At 45.6% G+C, this 15,898-nt stretch overlaps 1 protein-coding gene across 4 annotated transcripts in view; it reads left to right on the top strand.

The window, feature by feature from the left end:
• ULK2 (unc-51 like autophagy activating kinase 2) overlaps positions 1 to 12,751 on the top strand; it is an 85,025-nt gene extending 72,274 nt beyond the window's left edge. For 3 of the 4 annotated variants that reach the window (XM_049638065.1, XM_049638064.1, XM_049638067.1), the window contains 7 exons: positions 1,610 to 1,759; positions 3,082 to 3,290; positions 5,291 to 5,481; positions 5,933 to 6,051; positions 6,896 to 7,053; positions 9,338 to 9,473; positions 10,388 to 12,751. In XM_049638065.1, coding sequence (XP_049494022.1) covers positions 1,610 to 1,759; positions 3,082 to 3,290; positions 5,291 to 5,481; positions 5,933 to 6,051; positions 6,896 to 7,053; positions 9,338 to 9,473; positions 10,388 to 10,446 — 1,022 coding nt within the window. In that variant the 3' untranslated portion in view covers positions 10,447 to 12,751. The remainder of the gene's footprint in view (positions 1 to 1,609; positions 1,760 to 3,081; positions 3,291 to 5,290; positions 5,482 to 5,932; positions 6,052 to 6,895; positions 7,054 to 9,337; positions 9,474 to 10,387) is intronic. The other variant, XM_049638066.1, reaches the window with a different exon arrangement.
• The last annotated feature ends 3,147 nt before the right edge of the window (positions 12,752 to 15,898 follow it).

Genomic DNA, 15,898 nt, shown 5'->3' with positions numbered 1-15,898 from the left:
GATGCTGGCCCATTTCTTTCAGAGTGACTCCCTTGCTTTGTGACCTGGGTGCTGGGTGGGCTGGAAGCCTCTGGTCTTTTTGGCTTGCCTCTCTCTACAGGCCCGAGACCTCTGCTCGACAAGTGAACTGAGGTGAGGGCAGTAAAGCTCTAGCATTTCATCTACGCGCCCCCCGGTTCCACCCTCGGAGTGGGGGCTGGGTGGAGACAAGGGTTCTTACCGAGATGTGGTAGATATTCTCGAATAAATGTTTCATTTCCTGCATGCCCTCAGGACATTTTGCAGCCGCTTTGAGCGGTTGTTTTTTGAGAAGTAATTTCCACCAGTTACGGTCGTGTCACTGAGGAGCAGGTCTGCGATGCCCGTCACACACTGCCCCTTCTGGGAGTGATTGCTCTGTGGGCTCTCTGCCAAAAGTCAGTCACTGGTTGTTGGGACCGTTTTTGAAAATAGCTCTTTTGAAAGAGCATATTATGTCTCGTTCTCCTTCACAAATAGATTTAAATTTATAGGTTGTGTAAGTTCTACATGAATATACGTTCTGATTTCGGTCCGAGTTAGTGGATGTGAGACAGGTTTTTCTCCTTAAACAATATTTAGGCAGAAAATGCATATTTGATTATTTTTATTCTCTTTTTCTTTTCCATCTTCCACATGAACTTTATTGTCAGCATTTGAAATTGCACATTTCTCTAATCATGAAATTTCCTTTTCTGAAAATAAAAACATAAGCCCTTAAGAAACAATAGGATCATTGGCCCTTAAAATATACCCATGATTATCTTTAAATACATGTATACCCAATAAAATAAAATCATAACAATGTTACAGAAAGAGAGTATCTGTGTCGTTTCGTACATCTCCTGTGACAATAGGTGCTATTTAATCGATTCCCACTTACTGTTCCCTTACTCCCTAGAAGATTTTCATGAACTCTCTGTTCTGTTAATTAGATGCTTCAAGTTTGTCATGCTCTGTTGTGGATCACGGACACTGATGGCAATTTTTTTCTGTGTCTGGTTCAGTGTTTCTACTTTTAAATTTGTGATTTGCCTCCATCCCGTGACCTCAGAAATGTAATGTTTTCGAGATGCTTGGATGTGAAAAAGCTTTGGATGACTTCTGTTCATTCGCCTTAGTTTGGTGGGGAGGGACTCTTCTCCTCATCTTCCTTTGGCCCACGCTAAGCCCGTCAGGCCCCTCCGACGTTGGACCCACCTCACGCCCCCCTGACAGACACACGGCTGCAGTTCCAAGGCGTGTGCTTCGACTCCACTCTCTCCCTCTTTTCAAGCTCTTACTCTGTGGAGACTCCTGTTCTTCCTTCAGCTCTACCTCACATTTTTATTCTAAGTACTTGGTTTCCACTTTTTCAGATGACCCTCAACAGGTGTGACGGCAGGTCACATACTCTGGAAGTTCACGGAAGTGACTCTGCATCCAAGGCTTTGGGGTAAAGAAGATTCACAGCTGTGAAGAGATTACTATAAAACACTATTACTATTAAAACACTAAAACACTATATAAAAGTACAGGTCTCCCTATAATCCCAGCCCCCAAAAGAGACACTATCAAAACGATGTAACATCTTGTGACCTTTTCACCGTAGCCCCCGCAGGAGCTTGTGGTGTGGTACTGGCACCTCCCATAGGAACAGCAGCAAGTTCCAGGGCTGTCCTGTTCACTGTAGGATCTCCTCCACACAGTGCCACGGCCCCCACTTGTACCCATATGGTCCTTCGAACGAGAACAACCTCAGGTGAAGCATCGTCTTATTATGATTTTGGCTAGTGTTGGGAGCACAGTGTTCTGTTGATGGCTTAATGGTGTGACTGAGCAAGTCCCTTGACCTCTCTGGACTTCAGTTTCTTTACCAATGACATGGAGATCATCATTGTCTTTACCTTAAAGGGTTGTAAGGTATGAATGGGACCTTATTTGTGGGAGGGGGAGACTTGATAAAATAAAAGTACTGTATATTTACAACTGCGATATTATAGCGATACGATCGAAGTGTGACTTCTCCATGATGAAGCAGCTATGCCTATATGGTGCTTCTTAGCTTATATTAAAGGCTTGATTTAGTAGAGTTAGTACATTTTTTGAAATGGTAGATGGTTGTTTGTCTTTGCTTTGTCCTTTTAGAAACCTGAGTCTTACCTTTTTTGTACCTTGGGCCCCAGTCTTTGCACTGAATCCTGTCTGCATTGAGATAGGTCAATAGATTGGTTTTATCATCCTCCATACTCTACACATAGGTCGTTAATACCCTAAATGAAGAAAGCACTTAGATCGGACTTGAAATGAGTTCTCATTTGACATCATCTTCTATATTGGACCGTGGGTTCTCTGAGTTCTCTTACACTGAGTAAGTGACCGATCACGATGTCAGCAGATCCGTAAGCAAAGGATTGTAAACAGATAACGAGAGAGGAGGTAGAGCCAACGATCTTGTTCTTCGGATTATTAGAAGTATTAAGTAATAATAAAATACAGTTTGCAGAAAGTAACGTTTTTTACCTGTTAACTAAGCCAACACTAAAAGACTGACGCCCAGCGTTGCTGAAGGTTGGCGGGATCGGTGCGCTGCCTCACAGCTACTGCCGTAGGAGGCCGTGAGGCGGTTGTCCCCAAGGCTGTAAAAGCGGGGGTCACGTTTGCTCTGTGGAAATCCCATTCCTGTTTACACCAGCACTTGGGAGTATTGATCACAAACGAGCCTTTCAGAGGGAGGAAACGCTTTGGATTCCATTATAGTGTTATTTGTGATACAAAAATCAGAAATGGTATCAATCTTCCGATAATCGTTACCTATAAAAATGTAGTGAACTGCTCTGCATCGACCGCATGTTGCAGTAAAGACTACGGAGCAACAGGGAGAGATGTGCATGTCACAAATTAGTTTAAAACGAGCCATGATGATGTCTATGGAATGTGCGTATAAAAGAAGAGCGGAGGGGAACTTGGAAAACTAAAACCCAGGGGGTCGGTGCCTTTTCTTTTAACATTTCCTTTGTTCCTTGGATGGTGGGAGCAGGCGCTCACTGCGGGCCCTGCGCCGCATGTCCTGTTCTCTTGCAGCGGGCTCCAGCGGCTCCGGAGGCTCCCTGTGCTCCGCCAGCGGCCGCGCGTGCGTGGGCTCCCCGCCAGGGCCGTGCTCGGGCTCCTCCCCTCCGGGAGCGGAGGCGGCTCCCGGCCTGAGATACATGCCTTATGGTGCTTCACCCCCCAGCCTAGAGGGGCTCATCACCTTTGAAGCCCCTGAACTGCCAGAGGAGACACTGATGGAGGTAGAGAAGAGACCCCTGTGGCGTGTCGCTGTAATGTCGAGAGCACGGAAGAAGGTTCTAGCAATGAGGAAAGGGCAGAATACACAAAAGCTCTGAAGCTGTTTTCTTCTCTTTAACTCACCTTGTCCTTTTCTCCTTGAAAAACATTGCTGATGTGTTTTTAGAGTAACGTTAACAGTGACACTCATCCAGAACAAGCATTGGTTGAGAGGAAGTGACACATGCAGATTTTTTTTTTAATCTGAAGTTTATTTGCTAGTTATGGGATTTGTAAAAGCACAGTCTTTGTCCTGAAACCGTAACTTTTTATTCTCACCGCTTGCTTTTCTTCGTAAGATAAAAGCAATACACTTAGGCTTATGAAATAATAAAGCATAATGCCAGATTAGTCGCACTGCCAAGCAAATGCTCACATTTGTAGACCAGCACCCTCCCTCGGTGGAGCCAGTTCCACAGGGAAAAACGCAGCCTAATCTGAAGCATGCTGAACACACGTTCAGAACGACAGAAGTTAATTTTGCGACTCCAAAGACTGTGCCAGTTCAGTTCCTCAGACTCGACTCTAGGACAGCACCCAGTGGCCTACACTGTGTCCTCAGTCCCTGATTACAATGCTAACTTAGCTAGCATTTCAAATTAAACTGATCAGTTCTCCGGGCCAACAGAGAACAAATTCTCTCTCCATGCTGGACCTCCAACTAACGTTTTTATTTTGCATGAATGAGAATTAAATATTTCACATAAAAGTTATAAAATGTTGCATGCAAAATTTAGTGGTGATTTTGGAGTAGTTCTAGTCGTGATTTTGAAAATATGTACAATGCAGTCCTAAGATTGGGAAAGCAGTTTTCAGAGTTTTTTCAGTTTCCATCAAATTAGACACAAATTGTGTTCTAATACATTTTCCAGTGTATTGGAATGTACAGTCCAATATGCTGTCAGAGAGCAGAGAGACTTTCAAAAGTTAATTGGTTTATTCTCCTTTTTCTAGGAAAATGATTCTTTTTTCATCATAGAAGGAGAATGAGAAGCTTAGTCTTATTTGAGCTTTCAAAAAACATTTATAGCTAAAAGCACATCTCAAAACAACATTAATTTAGGGTGCCTGGGTTGCTCAGCCTTGGCTAAAGTCATGATCTCAGGGTTTGTGAGTTCAAGCCCTGCATTGGGTGAGCACGAGCCTTGCTTTGGGTGAGCCTCACTTCTCTCCCTTTCCTTCTCTCTCTCTCTCATTTTCTCTCTCTTTCTGCCCCTCGTGGGACTCTCTCTCTCTCTCTCTCTCTCTCTCTCTCTCTCTCTCTGTCTCTCTCTCTCTCTCTCTCCCTCCCTCCCTCCCTCCCTCTCCCTCCCTCCCTCTCCCTCCCTCCCTCTCTGCCCCTGGTTCACTTGGGCCCTCTCAAAAAAAAAAAAACAAAAAAACAAAAACCCACATTACTTTTAGAATGCTCATTTTTTAAAGCATGCTATTATGTCTGTACTCCCCTCTTTAAGTGAACAGCTCACAGAAATTTAGAGCTTTGGTATTAGGAGTGACTGTGAACTGAAAACTCACCAGAAATTAAAATAAAACATCTCTGGAACTCTAGGTCAGTAGAATTTACTAAACTAGCAAGAAGGGTGGTTTAGTGTAAAGAATATCCTTAAAATCCTGATGCTTATTTGGTCATGTTTTTGTCTCAAGTATGTTGATTTAATTGTTTAGTTTTGGGGTTGTGCTTGTCTTTGTTTTTCTGGTAAAACACAGTGACCTCATTCCTTTGACACTTAATTTTGGGGCTGCTCTCATACATACACACAAACACATGCGCATACCCACATTTGGTTTCACCTGTGTTTATTTTCTTACTAGTCTTCTGGAATTTAAAAATCTTCGTCTGTTTTGCTCATTCTGATATTCATAAGTATAGAAAAACATTAGCGCCGGCCATGGCTTATATACAGGAAAGAGTACACGCCTCCTCTTCACTGAAAGTTTCTAAGACAAATTGGCTTTGCCACAGCGAGAACACACAGACGCCTTACGCCACCTCAGTGTGATGCTGATGTTCACCGAGTGCGTGCTGGACCTGACAGCCGCGCGGGGAGGAGACCCGGAGCTGTGCGCGTCCGCTGTCTCATCCGCCGTCTCCTTGTACCAGATCCAGGAGAGCGTGGTCGTGGACCAGATCAGCCAACTAAGCAAAGACTGGGGGTAGGTGCTCCCCAGCCATTCACTTCCAGATCCTCCATGCTTTCTGTAAATTCACGTCTGAGACGGAGACCTTGCCGCACGCCGAGATCACATCCCATCTCAGGGCTTCAAGGGAGCCCCGAGTTGTTCCGTTGTGCGAGATCTCACTACATGAGCCAAGACTTGAAGATTCCGTAACCCTAGCGTTGCCTTCTCTTTGTGTCTTACACTGTCGAAGGTATTTGGCGATAAAGGGATCGTACTGATTTTTCTTTGAGGAGACCTGTTGTATTCAAAGCACACACACATCTTTTTCATGAACCTTCTTCCTCCCAGAGTTACTTGTGCATTAAAATATATCCAGGAGAACGATCCTCCTTTAGAAATGCTGTTTTAATGGTGACCTGACGAGTAGAGAGCTGAGTCTGGCATGTGGGTCCCAGGATAACACTCTGCTGTCTTCTGGGCACAGGCGGGTGGAGCAGCTGGTGTTGTACATGAAGGCGGCACAGCTTCTAGCCGCGTCGCTGCATCTCGCCAAAGCCCAGGTCAAGTCCGGGAAACTGAGCCCATCCACGGCCGTGAAACAAGGTATGGGTGGGGCGTGACGGTCCTCGAGCTGCTCCTTTCCCCTTTGCACTGAGAGTTTGGGATGAGGAATCCCTGTGTTGGTAAATATCCGTAGGGGTGCCTGGGTGGCTCAGTCGGTTGAGCATCAGACTCATGATTTCAGCTCAGGTCATGATGTCACGGTTTATGGGATCGAGCCCCAAGTCAGGCTCTGTGCTGACAGCTCAGAGCCTGCTTGGGATTCTCCCTCCCCCTCTCCCCTCCCCTCTCTCTCTCTCTCTCTCTCTCTCTCTCTCCCCCTCTCCCTGTCTCCCTCCCTCCCTCCCTCTCTCTCTCTCCCCCCTCCCCCCCCCCCTCCCTCTCTCTCTCTCTCTCTCTCTCTCTCTCAAAATAAACAGATAATAATTTTTAAAAAACATTTAAATATTCTTAACTGGGGAAAGATTCTGATTTTTCTGTTTTTTTGTTTTTGCCATTTAATTCATACAGGGACAGTTGGAAGTGCTTTTCTGAACCGGAAGAGAACACATGAAAGAATCTGATTTCTGGTCTTTTTTGTTTTTTAATGTTTATTTTTGAGAGTGGGGGGAGGGGCAGAGAGGGGTGGAAAACACAGAATCTGAAGCAGGCTCCAGGGTCTGCTATGTCAGCACAGAGCCCGACGTGGGGTTCAAACGCATGAACTGTGGGATCATGACCGGGGTCGAAGTTGGACGCTTAATCGACTGAGCCACCCACCCCAACCCCGGTCATTTTTTTCAATGATCATTTAATGTCACTTTCCTTAAATCAGCAGGAAAGGTGCATGTCACTGTGACTTTACTTGTGGAGGAAAAATAAAATTCTCATCTCAACTTCTTTTCAGTTGTCAAGAATTTGAATGAACGATACAAATTCTGCATCACCATGTGCAAGAAACTTACGGAAGAGCTGACTCGCTTCTTCTCTGACAAACAGAGATTTATTGATGAAATCAGCAGCGTGACTGCAGAGAAACTCATCTATAATTGTGCTGTAGAAATGGTAACCCTTTCTACGGTTTAACATTATTTAAGAGTATCTTTTGAGTTGAATACCTGCTTGACCTTATCGTTTTAAAAAGAGTTTGTGCCCTTGACTGCTCCCAAGTCCCAAACACGGTGATAGCCTCTTACTAAAGGAGGACTTGGACTTCATGAGCACAGGTGACACATTGAATAACGTTGGTTACCGCATTTGGTGAAGTGTTATTGTACCTCCTAAAAATTGTTAACCTTAGGCATGATCTAATCTTCTTATACTTTGCATCTAAACGCTTTGGCTGGATCTGTTTCTGCATTTTGTACTGTCTAAGAAATTCTGGCATAATAAAACATTAGGAAAAATACCGCTCTGTTTACCAGTCCTCAAAAGTCCACGTGCCCAGATTCCACTTACTGACCTTACTGAAGTATAGACACAAAGTAAAATCTGCTTTTCAAATTATTTGGGTCTACTATTGGAAATAATTTGTTTCTATCTCATGGGGGAAAAGTTGCTCTGAAGTAGTGATGAAATTAGAGACTGTTAGTTAAGTAGTTTAGTGGGGGAAAAAATTATTGAGCAATCTTATTTTTGCCACATTAACATAATAAATCTACCTCCTCCCCCCAGAATATGTCTACTTTGAATTGTATGGTTATGTTACCCTTGGCCTTATTCCGCAAGCCATTATCAAAAGTCAAATGAAAATGACTTTGGAGTATAAACTGTTGATAAGCATAACATACATTATTTTGCTCTAAACTATTGATATGAATAATAGGCATTGCATCACTCTATACCGGTTTGAGACTTCATATGATAAATTATTTTTAAAACTTGGGGCCAAGAAAAATGTCCTCTCCTGAGGAGTTTGGCTGTTCTTCCTTTTCTGATAACAAGAGCAGCATAACTTGAATAAGTCCCTCCTTTTGCCCCAGCTGCACAGCAAACTTCGTGATATTAGCACCATGTTTAGTTATTTCTTCGTCCTTTTCAGAATGGATTTTCTGTACCCATTTTATTTGTTTTATTGTAAGTGGCTTTCAAGTATTTTTTGAAAGAAACAGATATCGGCAAGTACACATCAGGATACTGGGTTACTGGCAGTCCCGGCTTTTAATGACTGAAGAGAATGTTAAAGAACAAAATTCAGCCAAGTAAAATTGAAGATCTAATTGGCTTTTGTGAAATGATTCATGCATCAGGCAGCATTTCATCTAGCAAGTAGAGGAGAGCTTTACTGAGCTAAATAAAACAAAGGTGTTTGAAGGGAGAAGGGGGTAGTAAAAAAGAGGAAAGGAATTCGTTAGCAAGGAATGCGTTGTTTAGGCAAAGTTGCCCTTCTAAGGGAAACTGAAGTGGGGAAGGAAGGGGTCAATCAGTAAATTTCCTAGTGCTGACCAGGAAATGCCATGTTGACTGGTTCGAGGTTACATACCTGGGGTATTGGAACTGCAGTCAGGTGAGGTATTATGTCCTGGCTTACTGACTTGGCCTAAGTGGTGCCATTTTGGGCCTGTCGTCTACTTTTTAACAAGGAAATCAGAATACCATTGAGAAGACTTCTCAAATAGTCATGACCTGTGCATAAATACTACAGTCTCCTCTTTCTGGAAAGCCCCTGCCCACCTTTCTCATCACCTCTACTCCTTTATGACTCAGCCTACACACCACTTCCTGGAGGCTTTCCCTAATCTCCGCGTGCCACGGGGCGGTTAGATGTGCCCGGTATGTGTTCCGTCCCATCTCGGGGCTTCCTCCTACACAGCCACGTGTCTCGTGGAATGAGCAAGCCATGTTGTCAGGCCTGTGTGTCCCTCCAGACTGTGAGTTCTCCTTCGTGGTATGTGCAGCGCTTGGCACTTGTAAACACCCCTGAGTGAATGGGCGACTACGCCAGAAAGTTCTTTGGCTAAAGGAAGCTATTAAATGACTTTTACCACCATTTAATTATCTTATTATAACAAAATCTACCTTAATGAAATGTCAGGTTGCCCTAGTGTCAGAGTATATGTTTACAATAAACTTTTTAGTGTAGCCGTAGAAGAGCCAATTTAGAAGTATAAATGTTGAGTCATGAATCTCTCTGAGTACGGGATTATGTTTGAAGGCGAAGTAACTTTCATCGAGAAGCTCCTTTACACTGCTCATCTGATGAGTCTTATGAGTAAGTTTTGTATAGTTTGGTAGATTATATCATCTCGTCAAAATGTGTTAGATATCATTTAAAGCTGCATTGCCCAGATGGATGTGTATTTTCGTGGAAAAGTTGAGAATCTCCTTGCTCTTGCTGACTTGGCTTCAGGTTCAGTCTGCAGCCCTGGATGAGATGTTTCAGCAGACAGAAGATATTGTTTATCGCTATCATAAGGCAGCCCTTCTTTTGGAAGGCCTAACGAAGATCCTCCAGGACCCTGCAGATATTGAAAACGTACATAAATGTAAGTTGACTTGGAAAGTGGTGTGTTATTGATTGCAGCTGAGTTGCCTCCTACGGGTGCAGCAGGAAGAGCTTGGAGTTTGGAGTCGTACTGCCTGGGTTTGAATCTTGGCTTTCCAACTTTGGGCAAGTCATTGATTCTTACTGCGGTCTGCTGCTGCTTCTAAAAGATGAGAGAGTTGTTTGAGGAACGGAGATCATGCTTATAATGTAATGATTGATGGCTTTTGATTTTTATACCGCATTACCGTGTTGGAAGATGTGTGTTTGTGTATGTAGAGAACTCTGTTTTTGTTAAATAATAATACATGCAACTATTTTAAGCCCTGTGGGCTTCAGCGCAGAGCCTGCTTCGGATCCTGTCTCTCCCCCCTCTCTGCCCCTCCCCCACTAGTGCTCTCTCTCCTCTCAAAAATTGTGAAAGAAAAAAAAAAAAAGAACTTTATGAAGATCCTACGTACCCCAGATCTGGTATAGACAACAGAGTGGAGATTTAGAGAGTGCCAGGATGATGATACCATTTGTGGAGTATAAGCCCTGGTGTTTGAGGAGGGGCTTGGGAGCATATGTGGTCACACCACATTTTGAAGAGCCTCAAGAGGACTGCAATTCTAAAATTATGTGCAGTTGTGAGCAAGCTAGCTATTAAAACCTAAATTTTCTTTATTTGACGTGCTAACCTACATTTTGCTCCTGTGCATCACTGAGCTAGACATTATATCTAAACAATTATCAGGCAGAAAGAAGAAAAAATCTTCAGAATGGTTCACTTTGGGGCAAAGATAGAACAGAGACAAGGATGTAGGTGGAAAGTGGTTTTGTTTTTGTTTTTGTTTTTGTTTTTGTTTTTCATTTGTTCTGCCCTTGGTTTTGAAAACAGAAATGACTTTTGCTCTGAATTTACTTTATTTCTAGATAAAACTAGTATCGAGAGAAGATTGTCAGCACTCTGCTGTAGCACCGCGACCCTGTGAGCGGCAGCCGGTCCGGCCCCTGGACCAGTGGTGGAATTGAGGAGAGAAGTTTGGGATGACAGCTCGGGTTCTGGTTCCCCATCTCCAGGAAACCGTAGTTTCTCACCTGGTGACTACCAAAGAGCAAGGAGTGACTTCACAAAGGAAGAACAATCCAAAACTACATACTTGTAGGAAATCTGCCTTATCGGAGACGACACCCCTTCCCCTTTTCTTTGTAGAAGCAGCAGCAAGAGTATTCCACTTGGCTCTCAGTTCGAACCTGGTAAATAAACGTACCTTAGAAATAGAACTATCAGTGCAGTTATTCTTAAAGACGATTAAGAGGGGAACAAAATGAGTGGCTCTTTACTCGTTCATCAGAGCAATGTGTGAAATTCCATGTATTTACTGAGGTATAAAAGTAAAAAGAAAAAAAAAATCTACATCTCATCCGGGCAGTTTGATATCTGGGGTAGGTTTGTCTAAATCTGAGCACGCATCCTTAAACAGCTCAGGAGGAAATAGCTTAAGAACCAGCTGAAAGAAGGCTCTTGGAAGAAATTGTGAAATCTTCCATCTGATCTAATATGGACACATGTTACTCTTCCAAAATCTTTCATATTGCACTAATTTATTAAAACAACTGTGCATTGGATTTTGCAACTTAAAACTAACTGAGGCACAATGGACTCGTTTAAAATATTTTACTTGATTATATTCTATACACACACCCTTTCCAGAATTCACATGTAATGTCTAGTGGACTTTTAAACGGTAAAAACTTGTGTTCATGTGGACCGTTGCATTTTTTTAACCTGTTCATCCACACGTAACAGATTTTCTCAGTGGTATTTTTGAGTTGCTGGTCGTTTGCCTTTGGTTTTATTTTTTACCGTGCATGCAGAATGTGCATTGACGCCTGTGATCTCTACGTTTACTAAAGGCTAGGTTTATTTGGGCAGTATTAGAAAGAGTATCAATCGGGAGACTCTCAAGAATTTTAGCCGGGCCACAACAAAGTTGGCGACCTAAAGGCTTGTTAGTGATGTGGAGTTTCTACGTGAAGTTAGTGGAAAATGAGGTTTGTTTTCTCTTAGGAAAATGGGCAGCTCTCTCTCCAGCCTAATGTGTATTTTTCACGTTAATCCTGGCAGTTCACCAGATAGCTAGTCACCAGATAGCTAGACGTGGAGAATGCGGGCAGTTAACATCCTTCCAGAAACCGTTCCTACGTCGTGTATTGTTTGATTTCTTTTACTCACCTGCTTGAATACTTGAATAAACATTCTCCACTTTTAATCCTTATATCTTTATCCTTTTAGATAATATAATCTGAACTCTGACAAATTGCACAGAAGCTCTTTGGCATTAATCTGACTTTAGCGTACTGATAAAGACAAACAAAAACATGGTTTTTCTTTTACTTTGACGAAGTAATGTAATTTTTACCTTATTTATCTGTATGAAATTCCAGCACTTAATTTGAACATTTATTTATATGATGTTTGTATTTTTAGGTCTTTAATACAGTGTTTCTACCTCCCATTTGTAACTGCATATGCATTATTCTTGAAACTAGGTAAAACTCACTGAATTGTTGTGTAATAGCCTTTTTATTATTGCCTGTACAGATGTATATTGAGGTAAAATAAAAGTGACAAAGTGTTTCTGGGGCCAAGCTGGGTCCGTATTACGTGGCTTGTCAAGCCAGCTCCTTCCTCAGTGAGTTTGGAGGCTTGGTGGTCGCTCATATCCTTTGTCCTGCCCCAAGATTTCCGATGCTCGGGGACTGTCAACGCAGGCTGCCAGGCATGTAGACTACGTGATGAGGACTCCTGCGCCTCCCTGTGGGGGTGACGAGCACTGGTATTAGGGACACTCTAGTTTGTGTAATTTCTTCAAGCATACCGAGCAGTTTCATTCACCTTCTCGTAGTTATCAGCCGCGTTCTCTCAGTAGATCGTCCAAGGGGCTGGGTTCCTTCTGGCCCCTCCGCCCTGTCCTTTATTTTTTTATTTTTTTTATTTTTTTCTTTAAACAGGATGAAACAGGTTCTCAGCAAGTAAGTGATGTGTCTGAAGTCAGGTAACTAGTGAGGTAGTTAAGCCATGCTTTGTGACTTCCAAGTTCATTCTTCCTCCTCTTGTATAATAAAGGTCCGTCTTGTGATAGATGCTGTGTGTGAAACCGTGAAGTCTGAACAGCAAAGAACAAACTGTAAACTCATGAATAACGGTTCTGATTCTACTTCCATTTTCAAGGCCGGTTGTTTTCAGAGATCTTGCCTTGATTATAGCAATAATAAATGCTTTATGTTTCCACGTGTATTTTTTAATTCCGTATCATCTGTTTCATACGCTAGAAATGGGCCAGTCTACACACCCATGGGTTGACACCCGTATTGAAGGCATAACGTGGGAAGTTACTGAGCACACGCATGTAAACAGAGGCCTGCTCGGTGAATTTGCTAACCAGCTCTTCCCGCTGGAAGAGTTTGCCTTTATAACGGCACCTCTGTCCTGGACCTAACGGTTCCCACGGTCCACGCGCCCTTATCCCCGCCCAGAGGAACAGTCGAGGCAGCAATGGTCTTGTTTCTGCCGGAGCCCTGGAGAGGAGCTTCCTGGCGGGGCTGGGTCCTCCTCAGTCTCCACAGGGCCACAAGGGAGAAGCTGAGCGGGAACATAGTGGACATGAAGCCATTGACTCAGGTATCTAGGAAGGCCTTGAGGTGACAGAAGTGATTGCAGGACGACCTCCCACGCATGGAGTCTCTACAGACCGTCTTAAATCCTTTCTGAGATAAAGTGCGGTGTGTGGCTCCAGGAGGGTTGCCTGCTGGTGTCGGCGACAGCGAGGATCTGCTCGGGGAGCGTGATGTCCTCCCTCCACCGAGAGGTGCGTTTTCGAAGCGTCTGTGCCCATCTCCACGCGGCCCTGAGACGGTTCACCTCTGGGGCCCGGACCCGTGAATCTTCAGCCACAGAAGCTCTCGGGACCTGCTCGCGTCTCTTCCTTGTTTATCAAAGCCCTTGTGAGAGGACTGCCTGTGGGAGAGTGTCAAGATGGTGTTTTCCTTACCAGAGTCAGAGGGAACAGCCTCAGAACCGATCCACCTAGAAAAGCGTGGCCCTCCGGGAAACTGACAATCAGCCCCGAAAATCTCCCCTTTTGCGGAGGGGGCAGAGCCAAACAGGAAGGGTCAGTGTGAATTCAAGGACCAGACTGTGGTAGAGACAGGAACGGGGGCCGGGAGCCTGCTGTCCCCGCCGCTGCAGGCACACTGACCCCACGGAGGCCGCACAGACCAGGGCCCTGGGCGCGCATGTCTGCCCCCTGCAAGCGGAACTCACCTATGGGCTCCCCCTTTTCACGGAGGGTCTCTTAGCCCAGTTTTCAACGGGCCATGTGGATTTTGTTGTTCAGTGTGTTCCCAGGGTGCCTCCTGGGAGTGGATCTGAGCCAAGGAGGCTGCTTCCTGGAGCCCCGCACCCGCTCCTTCCCTTGGCACAGCGGCTCCTTTGATGTCTGCACTCGGGAGACAGGCGGTGGGCCTCTCCTGGGCGAGGCTGCCTGGCGCACGGTCGTGGACCGCCCCACGCTGCGTGCCCTCCTCCGAGACAGTCCTGACCTTCCCAGAGTTTGCTTCCATCACTAGGAGAGGCCAGCCGAGCACTTGTTTGCTGAAAGCTTCACTCTGCCTCCTCGGCGTGGTGGTCCCCCGGGTCCCAGACTCCAGCTGCCCCGTGCAGAGCTGTGTGTCCAGAGGGCAAGGGCGCAGAGCTCAGAGAGTGGGGTGCGGATGAAACAGGTTAGTGAGCACGAAGTTCGAGCCGTTCCGGGGACGTGCGTATCCTCAGCGAAGCTCGCTGTTGGACTGGTGGCGGTCCACGGCTCCCCGCTGTGTTGTTTTGGGGAGGGGTGGAGAACAGCCTGTGTTTGTTTGGGGCAAGACCTGGATTTAGGGCTCCCTGGAACCACGTTTGCTCTAGCCGGACAGCTTCTGAAAGGACTTGCCTCCTTCCCTGGCTGGCCCGCCCGGCAAGCTGCGTTCAGAGATCCTTTATTTACCCTTTTAGGTCAATCTGGCAGTTACGGTGAAGTGTTTGTATCGAGCTAACATTTATTTGATCGGCATATCAACCCTTACTTGCCTCATTTTACCGATGGAGAAACAGACTTGGAGAGTAATCCCCGCTCCGAAAGAAAAGCCCTGAGGCCAGGTAGCGGGGGACGGAAGCAGGGGTTTGGACTGCTGGGCTGGGGAGCCTGGCTGTGGGGGAGCCCTCCTCCCCCTGTGATGTGCTTAGCGCCCCAAACCTGCTCACCCGCACGTCCTTGTAACACCTCTCTGGTGATGTCCAGGAAGAGGGGAGAAAAGTAGAGTTCTGTGCCATTTGGACCCATCTTCTGCCTAGCAGAAGGCAGCAGATTTCGAGAACAGGTGGAGTCAACAGCTCTGTGCAGCCCCTCTTGGGCCTGGGGCTGGAGCCCGAGAACAGTGGGTTTCAGAAACCACCCTTGAACCTCCCAGTGAAAGGGCGTCTATGACGTATCAATAAACTTGAGCATTTGATTGACCCACTTTGCAGTTTCCCTGTTTGGTCTTACCTGTGCCAGTGAGCTCGAACCGCAGGTGCAGCACCAGGTGGGAGAAACCTCAATCCGGGTTTGTCCAGGGGACCCCACCCCCACCCCGACACGCACACAGCCCTGGCCGAGTCCTGGGACCAGTTCTTTTGTTGATGGAAGCAGAAACCCTTTCCCCAGGAACTCCTTGGTCTGCCCCCACTGCGGCCAAGCGGCCCCACGCCCTCACCTGGGCCCCGTCCAGCGTGGAGTTCACACTACGCCAGCCCCTCCACCAGGAGGAGCGTAGCCCACAGGGTTTTCTCTTGTTTGTCTCAAACCGCCAAGGCCCCAACCCATTTTCTCACCTTCCTGTCCTGCCCTCCCCATCTCGGTGATGAGGGTCCTGTGCCCCTGGGGCAGGGCTCCCCTCACTCCCCTCCCCGCAAGGAGAGGCTGGGGAGGAAGACAGGCTATTTTTCAGTTCCAGCTAGCGGGTTTCTGTAAAGATGACGGGTAAATGGATTGCACACTCTAGAAATAACGCCCAGTGATGGTTCCTTTAGGAACCCGCATAAGGAGCAGAAGGTGCGGGCAGCCGAGCTGGTATGGAATGCCTTAAGGTGAGAGTGGAAAGTAGACACAGTTTCTAGTGGAAACCCAGAATATTTTGAGCATGAGGTTTTTCTTCTTTTTTTTTTTTTTTGTTTTTGTTTTGTTTTTATTTATTTATTTATTTATTTTTTGTTTTTGTTTTTTTTTAAATATATGAAATTTACTGTCAAATTGGTTTCCGTACAACACCCAGTGCTCATCCCAAAAGGTGCCCTCCTCAATACCCATCACCCACCCTGCCCTCCCTCCCACCCCCCATCAACCCTCAGTTTGTTCTCAGTTTTTA

Source organism: Panthera uncia, chromosome E1 (assembly GCF_023721935.1).
Source record: "Panthera uncia isolate 11264 chromosome E1, Puncia_PCG_1.0, whole genome shotgun sequence".
NCBI lineage: Eukaryota > Metazoa > Chordata > Mammalia > Carnivora > Felidae > Panthera > Panthera uncia.
The sequence above is the reverse complement of the archived record's forward strand: the minus strand, read 5'-3'. Positions and strand labels throughout refer to the sequence as shown.